The sequence below is a fragment of the Echiichthys vipera genome (assembly GCF_963691815.1).
Source record: "Echiichthys vipera genome assembly, chromosome: 5".
NCBI lineage: Eukaryota > Metazoa > Chordata > Actinopteri > Perciformes > Trachinidae > Echiichthys > Echiichthys vipera.
In genome coordinates, this window is record NC_139830.1 from 23,042,570 (window position 1) to 23,063,810 (window position 21,241).

The following is a 21,241-nucleotide window of genomic DNA, read 5'->3' on the forward strand; positions in this document are numbered from 1 at the left end:
ACTGCATCAATAATCCACTTAGTGGCCAACCATAGAAAACTGTGTTCCTGTAACTGTGGGCCGATTCCAGTGGTGAATGTGAAGTGGTGTTGACGGTGATGTTAAAGATCATGCTCAGTTAACTTTCCTTGAAAGTACTGTAAAACATAAGTAAATGTTTTAAATGCGCTGATTTTTGTTTGTTTCTCTAGGCACCACATCAAGTAGCAATACAGTTGTTGCAGGCCAGGAGTGCTTTCCTGACACAGATGATACCAAGACTGTAAAGGAGAATGAGGAGAGGTAGAGAACAAGATCTGAAGCTTATCATTAGATTGATTATAGTCCCACCAAGGCCCATTGTGATTATTTATTTTTTCCGACCTCAGGCTTAGCCACATAATGAGAGCCCACAACCGCCTGGAATCACGCTACAGCAACAGCTCAGGAGGATCTTACGATGAAGATAAGAGTAAGTATATTTCTGCTCCAGACACCCTTTGAAAAAATGTGATTTTCATGGTCTGGTTAGTGTGGAATATACAGGCTGGTTTGGACGGTAAAATGGTGGCCGGCATGGTGTCATTGATAATGCATGAGCAGTGCAGAGTGGCCGGGGGTTCTTAAAAGGCTTCTGTGAGAACTGGCACTGAAATAAAAGAAGTCAAGCCCAGAGCCTCTGCACTTCTGTCAGTGACCCCGAAGCAGCTCTCTTAGTCTGAATTAGTCCTGCAGACTAATGTGAGTATGAATCATTTGAAAATGAAAAGCATCCTTAAATACCCCCTTGACAATTAAGCTTCAAAATTGAAACTCTCTTCTGTATATAGTTGTACTATTGAAATGCATCTCCAGTCGGCCGTTTTCCCGCCAATAAAATTTCCAGCTATGCTACTCTACAAAGCTAAAGTACAGTAAGTACGAAGTCATTTAAACAATAAAAAAGGGCTTTAAAGTTTGTTTAGTATCCCAACAAATGAATAGTTGGCACATCTATGATAGATTATGGATTACTGGAGTTTGCCATGGTATCATTTTTATCCGAATCAGTCCTAACCTCCAGAAGTTGAGGCCCCAAACTGTGAAGAACTCATGTTATTAGGGATTTACTTAGCTACTGCACTTTTGCATGGTTTTGTAGGGCAGTATGAAGAATGTGCAAACTCTAATTTTTGATTGAAATTTGCTTTATGTCTGTGTGGGATAAATGTCAACAGTATACATTTTTGTAACCACTTAGGTGAACCTCTGCCCCCCTATGCCGATTGGCTGATGGTTGTCATTGAGACCAATCAGCCGCATCCTCTGCCCATGCCTCTGAATGGAGGATGTTGGGCTCCACTGGTCGACTTTTTGCCAGAGACCATCACCCCCAGAGGACCACTGCACAGGTTAGACTGCTGCCTGCTTTAATGCAAAATGTCTAGTTTAAAATGTTAAGACAAGATTTCTGCTTGTCACTTCAAAAGAATGACTAGAGCTGTTTACTGTGATATGAGACTGATCTGTAGCCACAGTTTACATGCAGATAAAGGCACCCATTCCATGCTGTGCACTTCAAGGTGCTGTTATTGTAAATTAGTTTATGTGTTTGTGTTTGTTTTAGGTGTAATATAGCAGTCATCTTCATGACAGAGATGGTGGTGGACCACAGTGTTACAGAGGACTGGGCCATGCACTTGCCTTTGCTGCTACATGCCTTGTTTTTGGGTGAGTTCACATTATTATCAGCCATCCCTGTAAAACCCATCCATGTAATAATAATAACCGTATGATTGTTACATATTTGATGTAATGCAATACAAATCTCATGGCTGACTTAACATTTAATAACTGTTCTATTGCAGAATTTGAAATAATTTATGTTTTGAGTCCAGTATGATACATTACCATTTAATTTAAGTACAAATAGTTGGCAAATTCAAAGCTTCTCTTCTGGTGGAAATCTATTATTCCATTTTAGCCAATGCCAGTTTATTTAAAAAATCAAAAACCTGAGATAGAGGTTGTGCAACCGGGAGAAGTGAACTTCAAAAAAAAGAACTCTAGTCCTTGCTACAACAATCAACAACATGTCTTAGAGTTCAAAATGTGCTGAAACAGGCTGACTGGTCTGTTCCTTTCCTTAGGTATGGATCACTACCGTCCAGAGGTGTTTGAGCACAGCAAACGTCTCCTCCTCCATCTGCTCATCACGTTGTCCTGTAACAACAACTTCCAGGCCATTGCCTCAGTCTTACTGCAGACACATGAGATCAATGGCACCAAGACGCTCACCTGCAAACCGAGTCTTCAGCCGGAGTATTTACCTTCAGGTGAGAGTATGGGCTTCTAATAATACTCACCTGTTTGAGTTTACAACTACAAACACATTAATACGTTACTAAAAGGTTGGATTTGACCTGAGTCCAGTTGGCAGAGCTGCTTGCCTTGACACAGTGCTCTTCTCTGGCTAGTGTAAACTTCCAACAACAGGAGGGGGCAGCTAACATTCCTTTCAGAGGATAGATACGTTTCTTATCAGGGGGGAAATATTTGAACACTGTGCCAAAAGCAATATTGAGCACAGAGGACATCAAGGGTCTTGATTAAAACATTCCATTATGCTATTTTTGTCTTCTTGCCCAAATTGAGGCCATCTGCTCGTGCTTGGAAAGACTGGTTTGACTCCCCTCCTCCCTGTGCTGATTATTTGTTGTGCAAATGTCTAGACATTTTGAAATGTCCAGAGTATTCTTTGTCCATGTGACCATTTGAGTACAACGTGTATGCTAAAAGTAGTGTGTTTTTTACAGCAATACCACACAATGAAAACACTGCCACTGAGATCCAATGAAAACATCCCATTTTCTTCTCAGTCTTTGTGACACCTCCACTCCCATGTGTATTATATTTGCAGTGTAATATTTAGCCGAAATAATCAGTTTGTCATTGAACAATAAGGGCATTAAGTGTCGAGAAATTTAGTAGTTAAACTAGAAAGTTCTCTTCTGGATTCTAGATGTTCAAACACAGGTCATGCTGCTCCCGACATGTTCTCTTCTCACACAAACTCCAATTTCAGTCGGGGAAATTAAATCAAACGTCAAGGATGACTCACTCTAACCTGTTTCTGATCACACACCTGTCCCTGTGTTGTCTTCAGGAGTATGTTTTGACTTCCTGCGGGAATGTCAAACGTCTCCTGTGCCAGACTCTGGTCTGAGTTCTTCTTCTACATCGTCCAGTTTAAGTCTTGGAGGCAGCAGCAACAACCTGCCAGAGATCTCATGTGAGGTGGAGGAGCTGGTGGCTTCCAATAAAATGGATGAGAAGACGAACAAGCTCATTGAGTTTTTAACCACAAGGTACTGATTCGATATGCTGTTCCCCCATTAAAATTATTTCCAGAAAGTGCCATGGTGCGAGTATTTTAAACAATAAATGCATGTTATACAGAAGAAATATCCTTCTGACATGCTTTCTCATATTTCTTGATATAGATTACCACCTAGTGGCGCTGTATGCATAGTGCCTTAGATTTTTAAAGGACTAGATTCGGTTTGATACTTGATAAATAAGCGAGTGCAGCTGGCATTTACCATGGTTCATTTTAAACATTGGAAATTCCAATTCTTGCAAACTCTCTTGAAATGTTTAGGATTTGATTTGTTTAAAATATTATTTGCCAGTTTACAAGTACGTGTGCAGACAATGTTTCATAGACTAAACAAAGGCACAGTAACATCTGAATGTGGGCTTGGTACAGGTTAGGCAGCATGCTAATTATCCCATTGTCTACAAAACCAAACCTGCATATAGAAAATAGACTTTGTGCCATTCGTAACTATGAAAGTGTTGTTTTGTAGAGCAAATGGACCACTGTGGTGCCATGAAGACATTTCAACAAAGAACCACATTTCAAAAAGCACTGGGCAGCTGACAAACTTTCTGCGACATGTGGTATCTGTGTTCAAAGAGTCCAAGTCAGGTAACCCTTCAGTATATCCTTAACAGTGATCATTCATTAATTAAACAACAGAACACTGTCTTTACCACTCAATGATTCTCATTTTCATTAACCCATTCTTCTGCATGTCCATGTTAGAGTTCCACCTGGAGCAGCAGCTCAGTGACGTGGCGCTGCAGACAGCCCTGTGTAGTTCTTCGCGTCACTACGCTGGCCGTTCCTTCCAGGTGTTTCGAGCCCTCCGGCAGCCCATTTCTGCCCACGCTGTCTCTGACCTACTCTCACGGCTGGTGGAAGTTGTCGGTGAACATGGAGAAGAAGTGCAGGTCAGTGCTCTGTGTGTGTACATGATGCATACAAATGTGGATATGAGAGCATTTGACATTAATAGGTTCAAGAGATAGTCCTTTTAGGCATTTTTTTCTTTTTCACTGTCAGCATCAGCAAAACAATCTAATGGCAGAAACCTGAGACCATCAGAAAAGTTTAATCAGCAGTTTCCTTATCTTTCCATAAAAAAGTATCCAAATCCATCTGATACTTTCACTACTGTTACCTCTGTCTAATTGTGTTAGCAATGAAGGGCTTTGTTATCATTAAAAAATACCAACAAACCCCCCACAGAACTAGAGTTGTGTTTTCTCTCTTGCAGGGCTATGTGATGGAAGTATTACTAACGCTGGAATCTGTGGTGGATAACTTGGCTGAATGTCTCAAGAACAATAATCTAATGGCTATCTTGATGAGGTTTGTCTTTCCTTTACATATATTTATGTCGAAAGAATGTATTTTTTTTGTTAAACTGAGCAGCTGTGGCTCAGGAGGTAGAGCGGGTCGCCCACTAATTGAAAGATCAGCGATATGATCCTTGGCTCCTCCACTCTGCATGTTGAAGTTTCTTTGGGCAAGATATTGAACCCCAAATTGCTCCCAAACGCTTAGATATCATCCTGATCAGCAGATTGCCAACTTCCATGGTAGCCTCCGGCATATCAATGTATAAATGTGTGTGGATGTAGTTTGTAGTGTAGTGCGCGTTGAGTGGTCGGAAGACTAGAAAAGTTTTGTCTGAATGCAAGTCCATTTACCATTTAAAAGCATTCAGTTACTTGCATGTGTTGTTTGTTTATTGCAGAGCCTCGTCTCCGGATTTTCTTACCAGTCTCAAGCTGCTGTCCAACAGAAAGAGCACAGGGCAGCTCAATCTTAGAAGAGAAGAGAGGAGCCGACATCAGAGGAGCTCTTCTGTCCCCAAGAAGTTTGGAGAGGCGGACAGGTGGTCTGATCCACCTCGCAGCGCTACGCTGGACCGTATCCAAGCCTGTGAACAGCAGGTTTTGTTAGCCAAGACCCGCAGCTCGTCCTCATCCAAAGACAACATCAATGACCCATCCAACATCAACCACCCAAGCAACCTGCTAGCCACCATCTTCTGGGTGGCAGTGTCACTGATGGAGTCAGACTTTGAGTTTGAGTATCAGATGTCTTTGAGACTGTTGAATAAGCTGCTGGGCCACATGTCACTAGACAAGAAGGAGAACAGGGAGAAGCTGGAGAAACTGCAGAGCCAGCTTCAATGGAGCAGCTTCACTGGGCTCCAGCAGCTGCTGCTGAAGGGCTTCACCTCCACAGCCACTACTGACCTCACGCTCCAGCTCTTCTGCCAACTCACACCTGTGTCACGAGTGCCTGTGGTGGACACATCACAAGCCATAGGTACACTGAAGGGGTGGATAAATAGAGACCCATAATATGAATGTTGATATTCTTAGATTTTAGTTGTATTTTGTGCCAACATTGTTCAGTTTCATTAAATTCCATGTTGAAGCACATAAAAACAAAACTAAACAGAAAAAAAATCAAAATTTGTTTTAACCTTGTATGAATGCAATTTTACACAAATTACATACCGGTGAGCTTTCTGCAAAATGATTTTTCAAGGTCAATATATAATTTTTTCATGGGAAATATTGAATCTTTCTCTATTAAGGTTTTCCCTTGAATGTCCTCTGCCTGCTCCCGCATCTTGTGCAGAACTTTGATGGCCCCACGCAGTTCTGTAAAGACGTTGCTGAGAAGATAGCCCAGGTTTGGCTCTATTAACGTTTCTGACCTTATTTTTGCTTCAATGCGTTTTAAGCTAATGCACTTTTTGTGTGCAGATATGCCTTGAGGAGCAGAACGCTAAACTCTCCAACCTCGCTCATGTCATGACCCTGTATAAAACGCACTCCTACACTCGAGACTGCTTCTCTTGGGTCAATGTGGTGTGTCGATATCTTCACGAAGCTTTCTCAGATATCACCCTCAATCTGGTCACTTACATGGCAGAGGTATGTGAGTACATTTGCTGAGCAGCAGTAAAGGTGTCGTACAGTAATACAGCTTCTCAAAAGGTGCTAAATAAATGAATGGCATTTAATTGTGTTGTAACAGCTGTTGGAGAAGGGTCTCCCCAGTATGCAGCAGACCCTTTTACAAATCATCTACAGCCTCTTGAGTCACATGGACCTGAGTGGAATTCAAGCCAAACCCTTCAACATGGAGGTGCTCAAGACAATTGAGAAATTTGTCCAAGTGAGTTCGAATAAAAAAAATCCCACACAATACATGTCCTACTGCAGATAATTAGTTTAGATATGCAGTGACTGTATGCCTTATATTGTTTCATAGTTTTATTTTTTTTTAGGATATTTCTGTGGTAACTATTCCTTTTTAAGATATAAGTGCTCAGAACATGAAAAAATTCAGATCACTTACAGCCGATGTGATCATTGGAAACCTTTAGGCATCATGCTCTGAGTAAGAGTCTTGTTTTCCCTGTTTCTTTTGTAATTATTTATGGGAAAAAAGAAGCAGAAAAAAAAGCTGTCTTGTGTCAGTGCAGTACATTTGTAGACACACCCAAACTATAAACAGTCTGCCCTTCTGCCGCAGGCTAGGCCTCTGCTTATTCTCATACTGAATCCATTTTCCTTTTGCTTCCTACTGTAAGCCAACTTCCAGAGTACTTGTTTCTAAAAATAGAACCACATTAAGATACAGAAAGACATTTGTGGTGGTTTCATTCTAAACGTGGTTTGTGTATGTATGTCTATGTTGACTATAGACTGTCCATTGGGGGGAAGCGTTGAATATCCTGAAGCTGGTGGTTTCTCGATCAGCCAGTTTGGTGCAGCCTTCATCCCCACACAGTGACCTCTCCTACGTGGATATCAGCCGTGTATGGGACCGCTCCTCCAAGGCCTTGCCTGGGAAAACGCTAGATTTCCACTTTGACATATCTGAGGTTAGAAACTCTTTCTCTGATTTGTTTTTACCGTGTTCTAGATTTGAAAGTGCCTGTAGCTTGAGGGGAGCTTAATGCCTGTATGCTTCCCCCTGTATTTTGTTGTGTATTTTCCAGGGTGTGGTGCTTTTTGAGGTTGTGTGGAATCTTGCTAAGCTTTTTGTAAAGGAAATATTTCTTCCCCTTCCTTAATGCTGATATTTCTTTTTGCCCACCCCCTTGAGATTAGCTTGAAAGCACGAAAGGTAAACACAATTAACCAAACAGCGCAGAGCTGGAAAGTGATGTCAGAGATACAGGCAGAGCGGTGTATGTGTGGGAACTGAACAGGGAGCTATTTGTGTAGTTCATGAATGGCAGGAAATGATGTCAGCTCTTTGCTGCCGTCCTTTGTATGTGAATCATTGAGTTTTAGTTGATAGCCAGCAGCATGTGTATTAAAACTTGAGACACACTGGAAAAAACACTGGTCTTTTTAAAAATACAGAGATATTTTTAGACTGAGGGATAAAACAAAGGAAATGTAGGTTTGTTATCCTCGGAATTATAACGTATTCTGAATGTCAAATGGAATAAAAACTGCGGACACTTACAGAAGATAAATACCAGTTATTCTGAAACATTGATCACTTTGTGGTCGCCTTGGAGTGGTCAAAGTCCAAAAGAAACAGGAGCTGCAATGGAGCCTGAGTCATGGATTTACTAAGCAGAGAAGGACTTTCTCTTCCTCAAACTTTCCCTGACTCATCAAGGTTTCTGTCTGCACTTGTCTGTTCGTTTGTGTTCGCGCTGTTAGACGCCAGTGATTGGTCGGCGTTATGATGACCTGCAGCGTTCTCCAGGCCAAGATGTGAAGAGCAGGACCACAGCAGTGACCCGCAGCACCTCCTCTACGTCCTCTGGATCCACTTCGAACAATGTCCTGGTGCCGGTCAGCTGGAAGAGGCCTCAGTCTTCACAGGTGAGCTCCTCTTACCATTTCTTCATTGAATTTTGTTCCTTGTTGGGGTGCCAGTGTGAAACTGTTATAATGTGATAATTGCTGCATTTGATGCCTATTAATCACATATTGCATTAAAATGTTATCTGTATCTTTTGTTCAAAATATTTCCATCATATCTGCAGAAAAGAACACGGGAAAAACTGGTGAATGTATTGTCTTTGTGTGGACAAGAAGTGGGGCTCACAAAAAATCCTTCAGTAAGTACACTTCATTTTTGCAGTGCAATGAATTTCAACACTCATAGGCCAGTTTTCATTATCATGCATTAAAAAATAGCCCGTAAGTCCTTTTTCAATGTCTATTTGTTTCTCTGTGTAGGTGATCTTCTCCAGTTGTGGGGAGCTGGACCTCATGGAACACCAGCCTAGCCTGGTGTCCTCGGATGATGGGACCCGGGAGCCAGACAACATGGACGACACCACCTCAGAGCAGCAGTTCAGAGTCTTTAGAGATTTTGACTTCCTGGATGTTGAGCTTGAAGACGGAGAGGTGAGTCTCAGGACCCCGAACGTTTTAAAACAGTGGTAAAGAAACCTCACCTCCTCGCATATTTGATGGGCAACAACATAGTGAAACAGTAAGAAAATCATGAGTGATAAGGTACAAAGATGCCAGATTACTTTCCTCTCCAAAGAGCACTCTTATACTGTACAGGTCCTGGTCTGCTTGCTCCATGTAATGGGGTTTCTTTTTTCTGTTTTATTTTCTGTCTGTGCTGTCTAGGAGCTACAGGTAAGTTTGGTCATGTTACATTTTTCCTTTCTTTGTTCTTTCAAAGAGTGTTTGCTTGTGCAGATAATTAGGTGAACTGCCACACTGATGGCAAAGAGTAGCAAATGTGTGCGCATGCGGTGTGATCTATGAAACAGATTGTTCATGTAGATGCTCTCATAGACATCACAAAGGACTAGTGGTCTTCTAGTCACGGTCTGATAAGTCACCAGAGAAATGCATGTAACATAGGGTATCTTTAAACAGGATTACTGATTTTATTTTGCTGACGTATTAATTGTACTTTCAGACGATTTCCATCTTTCATTCTGGATATTAAGAGGAAACAAGTATAAGTTTGGATATTTTACACACAGCTGACCTATATTAGATTTAAAAAAAATTTCCCCCTTTCAATAACTTTACATCTGACTCAATTAAAAAAAGTGTGTGCCCTCAGTTGTACATTGTTTGCTTGGTATGTCAGAATACTTGGTCAATAAGAAAGTTTTTCTCTGGAGTGAATAGCAGTTCTCCACAAGCTACAGCGCTTCATGCTGCTTTTGAGGAAGATGAATAACGATATATGTATAGTAATCATTTTTCCTTCAGCATGAACACAATTAGAAGAAAGCTACTTGCTAGATTTAAAGAAAAATGGTTGAAACCTATCTGGTCATACGGACAGCCCCTGTTACTCGGTGGACTTGTTGATGCATGTTCTTGTAGTGTTAGCATGTTTTACAGTTTGTTCTTCTACGTTCCCAGAGTTCAACATGCAGTTATGATTAAAGGAGGTGTGACCATAAGAACAGTTAAGGGCATGTGATTCCCTCTCCTAGTTACACCACAGCTCGCTATATATTCAAATCAAGCACTATTAGGGCACTGAACCTTTCGCTATAGCAAACTTATCAAGGAGTGAACGGTCTTTAGGTGCACAGTTGAGAACAGGAACCCCTTCCTCTGACCCTTGAAGTTGACAGATTTAAAAACATTTGGGTTCTGTGAATCAGGAGAAGTTGAGAATGAATGACATTTTCTTCTGTTTTTTCCATATTATGATGAGTTAAGAATATCTATGTCAAACGTGTTCAAATTACAAAATTGTTTTGGCACACTGACGATAACAGAATGGCATGGTTTTATATTATGCTGATAAGTTGGCTACCTTTTGATCCGAAGCTTGGTGATTTATTTTTTTAGTGTAATTTGTAATTTTATGTTGCTACTCTGATTTTCGGTATCTTTTTTAAATAATTGTGTCTTTTGGGCCAAGTATATTAGCATGATGACACAATAATAAAAAATAAAATTGTTAAATTCCACTGAAGCCCAGATGCTGGTGATATACACATTGTTGATCACGTTGTTTAATGAAATAACAGTGTTGCTCTTACTCGTTAAATTTAACATCACTCTTGTAGCATTGTTCAATTATGAAAATGTCTTTGTTTCATGTTAGTAGTCAAGCTTGAAAACCCCAGTAACTTCTTGGCATTTTCAGTAAATAACCATCTCTGTGTATGTAAAGCTGCAGACTTTGTACCCTGGAACACAGTGTCAGCTGATCTTCTTGTGCCTGCCTAAAATTTCACACAGACTAAAAAACAAAACAAATGTTTTGGTCAACAAAAGTGCAACACACACATTTTTAGTTGAAGGGTCTGATAAGGTGTGAGGAAGGTTTTTTTGGACCACATACAAACCAAAGTGAAACCCTTTCTATCAGTGGTAGGCATTCAACTAATTGCCACAGGAAGTCTCCCTTGTTTGATGTGTTGATGTGAGGCTTTGGTGAAATGTGGAAGTTGGCTGACATCTCTAGAGTCAAGTCCATTTAAAAAGTCCAATGTGCATTTTAAACAAGAAACAGGCACACTCAGAGGGTTAAAGTCTGACAGTATCAGGGTCTTCTCAAACCCCAATTTTTCCTGCCAGTTTCACCATCATCTTGGCTATTTTGGTTGTAACTTGAGGAACCTCTATGTGAGGATACACTGCGATGTGCTCACAACACTAGTTAAACTTCAGCATTTTTTCCATTCTTAGCTATAAGGGGAAAAACTCCCTGAGATACCCTTCCCTAAACCTGCACTGCATGGTTGTGTGTATGTGTATGTGTTTGTGTTTGAGAAATTGTGCTATACTCCTTGGTACTTTATAACTGAAAGCCATTCTCTGTTGCAGGGAGAGACTATGGACAATTTCAACTGGGGTGTGCGCAGACGCTCCATGGACAGTTTGGACCAGAGTGACCTGCAGCCCTTGGAGGAAAGTCAGCTGTCCAGCAGCATGCCCAGCCTCAGCAAGATCACCCATTTAGACTCAGAGGAGTCGTCAGAGGAAGATTCCCTCATTGCCAGCCAGATACTCTCACACTCACAGCTTGTAAGTTCACCTTCATGTGCATGCCAATACATGAATGTCATAATAAAGGGAAAACCTTGCTGTTAAAGCAGTTTAATCCTTTTTTGTGGAGGTGGGATTGTAAATCTTTACATTAAATTGCATCCTATGTGATATTAAAACATCTTTAAAAGTCTTACATTTGACTTGGTGAACCCTGCAGAAACCCTTAATCAGTGTGATGATATTGATTTCAACCATAATCCTAAATAAAACATTAAAATCCAATATGCAGAGGATATTTACATAGGGCATACAGAGGATACATTATTTTCATCTCAGACCCTGCATATGCTTTCCTCTCGGGCAACCCTCAGGTTATTGTCAACTTTGAACACCAGATATCTCATAATTAGATGAATAAAAAACTACCCACACGGCCGTTTTTGTCAAATTGTAGGGTTTAATGGACACTTCACTGTCCAGAAGCTGCTAGCAGAGCTTTAAACTTTTGCATCATCTTTTGTCTTGTTTGCATCATATTTCTGCTATCCATGATCACTGTTCCTCTTGTTCCCGAATGTTCAGCAACTCTACCACTGTCGTGCTTACAGCTAATTGAGGAATGTTGTAGAATTTGCGGTATTGCGGTTTTCAGCCCAATGTTTTGAGCTCTGCTTTTTCAGTGTTTCTAAAAAAAACTTTATATTGATTGAAAAAGGAAACACACGACAAGATTCCAACAAATTTGACTTTGTCTCTCTTTCAGATGGTCAACCTCTCTCCAACAGCAGAGATCAGTAACAGGGACTCTCCCTCTGCCTTTTTTGATACAACTTCAGCTGATTCAACTCACCTGAATACCATAAGTCCTAGTTTCGAGGTCCAACTGCCAGAGGACTCGAAGCAGCGGGTGAATAAGGGCTTCAGAGTGTCTGAGATACTGGGAACTACTAATTCCTATCGCAATTCCATATTCGAGTTCTTTACTAATTTTGCCAAGTAGGAGCTATTCTGTTGCATCTTTTCTTGTGTCTTGGATGTTTTATGTGCTTTCGGTTCCGTCCATGTTAAGTATTATTTTGTGGCGCTGTGCGTTTTCTACATTTCCTCTCTTCAGAGTAGTGCACGAGCCGGTCTTTTCTTGATATTCAGTCGTTGCATGCTAAAGAAGAATGAACTAAAACCTGCAACGAGGCATTCTATAACGCTTTGGCCTCTTGGCTAGTCTGTGCCTTACTGTAATGGTGGCAGTTTTAGGAGGTTGTAGCTAGCAATAGGAAAAAAAAAGTATCTTTCTTTCTGTCTGTCTGATCAAGGCAATGTGTATACCTATTGCTTCTGTGTGGGTGGCTCTAAGCAACAACTAAAAACTCTTGGCATGTGGGAGGTCAAGAAAGGTTTACACATTGCCTGCCCCAAAATTTGAGTGTGCCACAATGCTGGCAGAATTCAATTATTTTGTAATCTATTTAATTGGCAAAATGTATGCACACTAAATTTACCAAATAAAAGAAAACAACACAAGGAGTGTCCATAGGGTCCCACGTCAAGGTTAGTGTATCTATTTTACCCACAAATTTATCGTGTAATGATCAAGCATAACAGAGGGAACACATTTTCAGTAAATAATAACCGTTGTGCATGCTGTCTCAGTTCATGACTTGTTCATTTTGCCAAATGCTGAGAAAGCATGTGTCCTCCCTATGTTCTTTTAGACTGAGGTGCCACAAGAAGATGAAGACACCAACGTCCACCAAGACAACCTGTCTCTCTCCATCAGTGAGCTACCCCTTGAATTTTACTGTGGTGACAGTTCAACAGCTGACACGGTTCACATTGATTACAAAGGAGAACTGGACTTGGACAGCTGCTTACCCAGGTACCTACTCACTTAATAAATACTTTTCTTAATAGGTAAATGAAGTTACATAAAAATGACGTTGTCCACTCAGTCTCGCCGAGGAGGAGAGAGACGACATGCTGGAGTGCCGCTCTTCACCGCCACCATCACCCTTCTTCTCCGCCATCCTGGCAGCTTTCCAACCAGCAGTATGCGATGATGCCGAGGAGGCTTGGCGAAGCCACATCAACCAGCTTGTGTCTGACTCAGATGGATCCTGTGCAGTCTACACTTTTCATGTGTTTTCTTCACTATTTCAGGTATTACAGCACATACTTTGGCTTACTGAATGTACGGTGTGGGGATGTCAGACTATCTCTGCTTGCTATCTTTTCTATCTATTTTGCAAGGGCACCATCATTGTATCTGGGGCTAAGCACCCCCCAAGGCAATTCACATTGGTTTAAAGAAATACAAACAGGTGATAGCGTTTTTTCTAGTATCTCAGAACATTAACTCGTGCAGCCAGACCATACTTTAGTTCTGACACAGTGCTGTGGCTGTCTGGCTAGTCAAGAATAGCTAAATTCCATTAACAGTGTGTGCCTGATCAAACTGAATATATCAACTGAAAGGGTAAGAGGATTAGTTATCTGGCTGATTAACCTTTCGAGAAAGAGGCTTCCTTTCAGCAGAGGTCTGATTAATTACAAACACAGGGCACTCTGGAGATTCTTTCAGCTCGAAAATGATTAACCAGATGTTGTTCACTTCACTGACCAAAGCTGACAATGGGGGATTTCAGAAAAAAATGAAACAATGACAGAATGTTAGTGCCTTAAATAATGTAGGAGCGACTTTGACAGTATCACAGCAAGCCTTTTTTTTCTTGTATTACAGAATGTCCAGACCAAATTTTGTTCCTTGACCTGTGATGCTGTGAGTTACCTAGGTGATGGCCTTAGAGGATTAGGATCAAAGCTTTTGAGATCTTCTCAGATGCTGACATCATGCTCAGAGTGTCCAACACTATTTATTGATGCAGACACAGTGAGTAACCTGAGATTCTCAAGTTTTAAATAATAGTTTTAACAGTATGACATGTGAGTGGTAGTTGAACAATTTCAACAATATTATTTTCACAGATAATGTCTTATGGATTCCTGGAAAAAATGAAATTCAGTGTGTTGGAACTTCAAGAGTATATTGATACATACAACAACAGAAAGGAGGCCGCTGTTACTGTAAGGACATTCAATATTGTGCCTTCAAGCCTGAATGTCACCTGTACAGTATGTTGTCACTGAGTTGTTTATGTTGTGACTCTGTTGTCTCTGTGACCCACAGTGGTTGAGCAACTGTAAAGCCACCTTTCCCAGGAGTGCTGGGGGCACTGTGATAACATGTCAACCAGCAGAGCATGAGGACAAGGTAAAACCTTACCTTTTTAGCAACATGAGCTATAACTTAAAACATACTGTGATATCAGATATATTGATAATGTAAAATACTGTTTTGCTATTTTCTGTGGTTTAGCTAATACACTCAGCTATGTGCAAACACACAAAAGAAAATAGTTGTTGTTGTTGTTGTTAAGAATAGAATTACAAAAATGACTGAAAATACTAAAGATTCCTCTTGAACTGACCTTTCATACTGTACTCTCTGCATTGCGATTACTGTGTGATACTGTAGCTCTGTGAGTGTTACTTCTCATTTTAAAACTTTCTCACACTATGTAAATGTCAAGTTTTGGACAACCTTGAGTTGCCGCACATCACATTGATTATCTCATTCCAATGTGCATTGTGGTCATTTTCAGCTCTGCTGGGCATGGGAGCAAGCTCTCTTAAGTTGCATTTGATCTAACTGTAAACAATTCCGCTCACTTCCCTAATGAGGAAACAGCCAAATGGAATGTTTTGCTGCTAAAACTTGGTACTTAATAGCTAAGAGATTCCCACCAAAATGAGTGCATTTGTGCTAATTAACAGGCAAATTTGTTCCTTTGCTTGGCCTTTTTTCACTTGGCTTTTTGACTGAAGGTTCCCTGTGGAGTTTTATTGTAAACAAACCAAAGTTATGGTTATATTCAGCATCACTCACCAAAGCACATTGTGTGCTTCCTGCTCTCACAAATGTGTTGAATGTGTTTCCTTCCTCATTAATCATTTGCAACATACAAATCCAGAATTTCCAACAACCACTAGCTTGTAGTCTCCTGCCTCCCTGTATTTGTTGCGGGATATCTTGGTGTGTTACTGCCACCTGTAGATCAGTAGAATTATGTGACACAATAGACAGGACTGTGTGTGGCATCGCCCGCCTGTACGTCCATGTACGTCCTCCTTATGCGTGTGCACAAGATAAACAAAACAGGGACCCACTCACAGAAAAACAAAAGCTACACAGGGAACCTCTAATTCATGCGACTTCCAACATTCCTCTCGGTTCTAATATCCACATACACCGACCCTCACTTCTCTCCTCCTCTGCATGCCGATAAAACGTGCCCTAATACTTTTTACCCACTTTCAAATGGAAATAATGAGGAGTTGCATGTCCTTCTTTTGATTCTCTGTTTTCCCTACTTCTTTTCTGTCCTGCAACATGCTTGCTTTGTAGCAAATGGAATCTCTGGCTGTAAGTTGGAAAGACTTGTTCCTCTTTGTTGTTTTAAATGGTCCTTTTCTGTTTTTGAAAACAACTCTTTGGTTTACTGTAATCCCATTTTCAGCACTTAACTGCAGCAGGTCTAACATCTATTTACAAGTAGATCTCCAATAGTTATGTGTGAGTTTATTATCCACCGAAGGCAGAACTACACCAGATAAAGTATAAATTAAAACTAACAAAAACACACATAGTCCAACGAAAAGGCATTTTCCTAACAACCACTTTTCTCCTTCTTTCAGCTACTGGAGCTCTGTCAAAGACTTTACAAACTCCACTTTCAGCTGTTGCTGCTTTTTCAGTCTTACTGTAAGCTGATTGAACTGGTCCATGCAATAAGCTCTATTCCCGAGGTATGTACAGTACATCATGCATTTGCTTGTCCTCTCTTTTTGGAACCATGACACCCCACCATCTAATCCATACCCCTGTTTAAAAATATAACTCCCTCTCAACCTTTAGCTGACAAATATGTCCAGAGAGCTAAATGAGTTGAAGTGCAACCTGAGAGTAGCAGCAGCATCTGTGACGGATGATGCGATCGCTGCGTGTGAGAGCTCCTGCTCTGAGCCCACCTTCAGCTCCTCTGAGGCTGCTGTGCAGGCCATCCTCGAGTGTCTGAAGAACAGCGAGTTTCAGACAGCAATCCGCTACATTCGTGAGTGCAGGTGAGTAAAGAGAAAGGTTTGTTTTTCTGTACAAGAGGAGTGTTTGCTCTCAAAATATGCCCCCAGTCAGACAAATACTGTTTTCTTTTTTCATTTGCAGAACAATGTGGCCCAATGACATCTTTGGCAGCCACTCTGAGGATGAGGTCCAGACTTTATTGAACATCTACTTCAGACATCAAACCTTGGGTCAGACAGGAACTTTTGCTCTGGTGGGCTCAAAACAGGACCTGACAGAAATCTCTGTCAAGTTGATGGAACTGAACGGAGAGATTCGGGACATGATCCGACGAGCCCAAGGCTACCGAGCCATCACAGCTTTTCTCCCAGACTCCAGAGTTTCGGGCTCGACTCTTTGATTGAGGTCTGGCAGCGTGTGACACCCGTTCCTGCACAGCACCCTGCCCCATGCCTAGAGTCTGGTCCTGTCTGGGGCTGCTGCTATCATCTCACTGGTTAACAAGCACCCTGCTCTGTCCTGGGAATAACCAAACCCCCTTTCCTCTAATTACTCAGAGCACATCAGAATGTCACAAAGTCCGATCTTAAGATGTGCAGCAATACTGTTGTTTTTTTAGAAAGATGAGAGACTTTGCTATTGCAAAGAAACTTAAGCTTTTATTGCACTAATAATAGAAATTGTCACAACGCGACCACTTGCTACTGAGGTCAACAACTTTCACATTTAACAAATGACATACCAAAGCTAAGTGATTTTCTTTCAGTTATGTTGTTTTAATTGTCAAGGGGAAATGTGCAATCCTACACTGAAGTGGAAGACTTTTACTGTATCCTGAAAGAATGTATTTTAATACCATAGCATTGGAAGACATGAACATTGCTATTACAGCAAAAGGGAGGCTTTATTACTTGGTTAACGTATTGGGTCTTTTTGGGTGTTTGTGTGATTGTGTTGTGTGTGGGTGCTTGAGTGTGTGTGTGATATAAACCTGACCACCATCACAGATGGAATTATGGACACTGATTTACAGGAACGACTCACATTTAACTACTTCTACATGCTGCAACAAAACTACTGTAACGTCTCCCAAACTTACACTTCGTGCTGCTGTGTGGGTTATCTGTTACTAAAAACATCTTACTGTACCTTTTAACTGTGCAGCTTTTAGCAATTAGGTAAATTATTTAATATTATTTGCAATAGAAAAACATGCATTTATCAAACTAGATATATAGTAAACAAATATTTAGTTTCCTCTTTAAAGCTGCCAAGCTTGCAAATTCTATGTACTATAAAGTTTAATAGTAATGTTTATGAACAAATACAGAAATTATTTTAACTGAATAATTGTACATAGTGCAATGGGGGCTTTGCTCAGACTCAGAAGATTGTATTTTTATGAACTTACAATTTGAGTTGCATCTATAATGAAAGAGAAAGCTATGTAAAGCTTCCACGAGAACTGTTTGTATAGCCTCTCGCCTTGTAAATACTGCTGCATTTGCAATGTACTGTACTTTGGTGTTCTGTACACTTATGTAACAATAAAAATAAAACTTACATTTGTTAATTGTGGTTTCCTATTTTGATTTGTGTCATAATATTGTGCCCTGGGGGAAAAAAACGCTCAGATAATACGTTTTAACAACCAAAAAGATGCCAAGTGAGAACACCCCAGGCATGAGGGCCCTGGATGACATCTGGCTCTGTCAATCCCATAAAGGAGGATAAGAGGGGTTTCCATGGTTGTAGCAGGATATAGACTTTTTTGATGGAATTCCATTGCTAGGCAACAGCATTGGTCCTTGTTAACTTCCTGTCAGTTTACGTCATTCACATACACTGCAACAGGAAATAAACTAGGACTGTTTTATTATGTTTACATCTTTGAAAAGGTCCATAGTCTAAACTTTGGGAATGAACGTACCCACGTTTTCAGCATATTAATTTATTAACTGATTCGAGCATAATCACCACCTCAGAGGCTGTAACTGTTCATTTTTAATTTAACATTAATGTAAACTAATAGCCTACTTTTGTTTTAACAGCATGTCAAAATGAAGTGAACTGTAGTCTCTATGGCATCTTGGCTATTGAACCCCTTTACGTTAAAATAAATATGAACATCGGTGATACTTACCTGTTAAGAACGCTACATTTCTTTACCTTTTTAATACTGGTATAGAAACATGGTAACTGTTACGAATGAACGGTCCAGTAGGGGGCTTTTAGACCATGGTTCCAATACTATCCAGCTGCAGACACGGAGCACAAGCCCCTCACTTGACACAAGCCCCTTGCTTGACGGAAGTGACGCAATAGTTGTTTTTTTAACTTTATTGAAAAAGTACAAAACATAGCAACAGTTAAAGGAAATCATTGTATTAATGGCCTTTTTTTCAAAATTAAGTATTTGTTTTTCTGAAAAAGTACATACAATTCCCCTCAGTCAGGTCTCAGTCCTTCACACAAACAGTTAGTGTATCTTACAGTTAATTTAGTCCTGAATATTGTGACATTACAAAAATAAAATGTAAAATCAAATATTACAATGTGGATGTTTTAGTGAAGATAAACATCTGCAAAGTTTTAATGGAAACTAAAATTAAATGCAACTTTAATAAAAAAAATGTAAAAGCCCTTTATAACAGGGTGACGTGAAATTTCAAAATAAAAGTACTTGGCTGTAGAAAAGGACGATACTTAAAGCCAGTCCACGATCACAACAGTCCTGTGACTGCGAATAAATATTAATACAATTGAAAAATATCTTAATTTATATTAATAAATGACTATGTAATGTGAAAGGTCAGTTAATTTTAAAGAAATCACAAAATGGAAACTGTAAATGTTAAACCAGACAAATTGTGAGATGGTGCCGAGTTTGATCAGCAGACACATTAGTATGGATTAACAAAGTTTAATTTAAGAGCCTTTTAATATTTATTTTGTGATCCAATTTTAGAATTCAATAATCATCTAGGCAACAATACATAAAAGTTATTGTCACTTTTTACTTCGATCTTAATGAGGCAAAGTTAATTAACCAGTTTGTATTAATTAATTCATCTTCAACCGCTTGTCCCTGTCGGGGTGAGCCGATCTAGCTTTTTTTATTTCATCTATTTAAATGGTAATAATTAAACATCAAAAAAGTCTTTATGGCACACTGAAACCATTCTGTACAGAATTCCGGGACTTTTTGCGGCAGGATGGATCAAACCATGATGCCGTTTGCGTGTTATTTATTAAGGCAGTGGCTGTGAAGATGGAGAAAGAGCTGTTTCTTTGTTAGAAGCTGCAGTTTCGTCCTCTTGAAGTCTGTGGGCTTCTTGTACAGTTCCATAACAATGGGGCCCAAGGCAAAACATTTAGTGCCGTGAACCTCTTTTTAGGTTTGTAGCTTGAATTCAAAGAAGATAGCGGCTCCTTCTGGTAACTTCTCCACATGTCTCTGGATCTCCACGTCCACACTGAAGTGAATGTGGGCGTCTTCCTTCCTGGAGGCCACAGGGGTGTCCTGCACTGGGTTCACATCTACACCATTCAAATCTCTAACACCAATAGTCATGTATGGATTGATGCACTGCCCGGCATTCTTCAACCCAGTTTTTTCGATCTTTAGTGTATCCTCCTACATTAGTTTCTTAAACAAATAATGTCTCAAACCTTTCCATTTTTGTCCTCCCCTTGGCTTGTCAGCCCCTCCTGGACATTAAAAACAGCTGTGTCCTTTTGAGGAAAGTATTTTTTTAACCATGTCAACCTGTTAGAAATCAATCAGTTATGGTGATTAACACACATAGCCTTTTATAATATTGGACACTTAATTCACCCGTCTTTCGTTTTAGTCTAAAGACTGGTGGAAGAAGACCATTCAGCATGCTTTCTGCCTCCTTGGTAAAATGGGCAAACCTTCTGCCATGTCTGTAGAACAAACAAATAGTCAAAATATGACACAGACAAAAACAGACACATACCACTCCAGGTGCAGGTTTTCCACTAGCACTGCACACCACCATCTCCACAGAGCTGCCATGTCATCCTAAAGGAAGAACATTGCCACAATGACAAAGTGCATGTTTGTATTTTTCTATGTTGTACGGTAACCTCATGATTCCAAAGAGATATTATTTCTGTTTGACAATGTCTACTTACAGTGGAGTCAAATGGTGCATCCATATACGGGTTAAAGAGAAATATGCAGAGGCTGGCTTGTCTGTTCATCATTGTGGTTTCATGGTTTTCATTAACACTGGCTTGTTTTTAAAGGTCTCCATTATCTTCATCATTTTCAGCCGTGACAGCGAGTATGCTCAAATTCCCGCCTACTTTCTGATATCATACGTCACTTCCGTCAAGCCAGGGGCTCGTGTCAAGTGAGGGGCTTGTGCTCCGGGTCTGCAGCTCGATGCTACTCCATGGTTTAGACCGGTAGGCGGAAGAGTGCATGTTCTGTAACAGGAAAAACACACTGAGTTAGCCCTGGAGTCTCATAACCAGATAATCTCACAGCGCCCGAGTAGCCCTGATAGATAACAGATTATGTAAAAGTGTCATACCCGGTTTAACAAAAATCCGTGATATTCTGTGGGTAAGATACAACAGTTTCATTTAAACAGGACTCTTATTTTGAAGTCGAACTGGGTTCCGGTGCACGACGCGCGATGTTTTGTTTTTGAAGCAGGGTTAAACTACCATGTTGTCTCCAGTTGAACTACTCTGCTGTCATTTTGTGGTTTGTCGTCAACATTTTGTCTACAGTTTTATCGCGATATGAAAGACAACACGCCCGTGCGCCGCCATGGTAAACTG

At 40.4% G+C, this 21,241-nt stretch overlaps 1 protein-coding gene across 7 annotated transcripts in view; it reads left to right on the top strand.

Annotated features, from left to right (window-relative positions):
- Positions 1-17,981, top strand: part of frya (furry homolog a) — a 52,222-nt gene extending 34,241 nt beyond the window's left edge. For 5 of the 7 annotated variants that reach the window (XM_083914267.1, XM_083914268.1, XM_083914269.1 and 2 more), the window contains exons 35-61: positions 192-282; positions 369-451; positions 1,220-1,370; positions 1,586-1,689; positions 2,109-2,294; positions 3,125-3,326; positions 3,828-3,949; positions 4,067-4,254; positions 4,581-4,675; positions 5,064-5,644; positions 5,919-6,016; positions 6,091-6,261; positions 6,365-6,505; positions 7,038-7,217; positions 8,014-8,178; positions 8,343-8,417; positions 8,539-8,709; positions 11,122-11,322; positions 12,050-12,193; positions 12,999-13,162; positions 13,236-13,443; positions 14,024-14,173; positions 14,269-14,367; positions 14,471-14,554; positions 16,039-16,149; positions 16,259-16,464; positions 16,565-17,981. In XM_083914267.1, coding sequence (XP_083770393.1) covers positions 192-282; positions 369-451; positions 1,220-1,370; positions 1,586-1,689; positions 2,109-2,294; positions 3,125-3,326; positions 3,828-3,949; positions 4,067-4,254; positions 4,581-4,675; positions 5,064-5,644; positions 5,919-6,016; positions 6,091-6,261; positions 6,365-6,505; positions 7,038-7,217; positions 8,014-8,178; positions 8,343-8,417; positions 8,539-8,709; positions 11,122-11,322; positions 12,050-12,193; positions 12,999-13,162; positions 13,236-13,443; positions 14,024-14,173; positions 14,269-14,367; positions 14,471-14,554; positions 16,039-16,149; positions 16,259-16,464; positions 16,565-16,823 — 4,430 coding nt within the window. In that variant the 3' untranslated portion in view covers positions 16,824-17,981. Of the gene's footprint in view, positions 1-191; positions 283-368; positions 452-1,219; positions 1,371-1,585; positions 1,690-2,108; positions 2,295-3,124; positions 3,327-3,827; positions 3,950-4,066; positions 4,255-4,580; positions 4,676-5,063; positions 5,645-5,918; positions 6,017-6,090; positions 6,262-6,364; positions 6,506-7,037; positions 7,218-8,013; positions 8,179-8,342; positions 8,418-8,538; positions 8,710-11,121; positions 11,323-12,049; positions 13,163-13,235; positions 13,444-14,023; positions 14,174-14,268; positions 14,368-14,470; positions 14,555-16,038; positions 16,150-16,258; positions 16,465-16,564 lie in introns of those variants that run through there. The other 2 variants (XR_014593214.1, XM_083914272.1) reach the window with 2 other exon arrangements.
- The last annotated feature ends 3,260 nt before the right edge of the window (positions 17,982-21,241 follow it).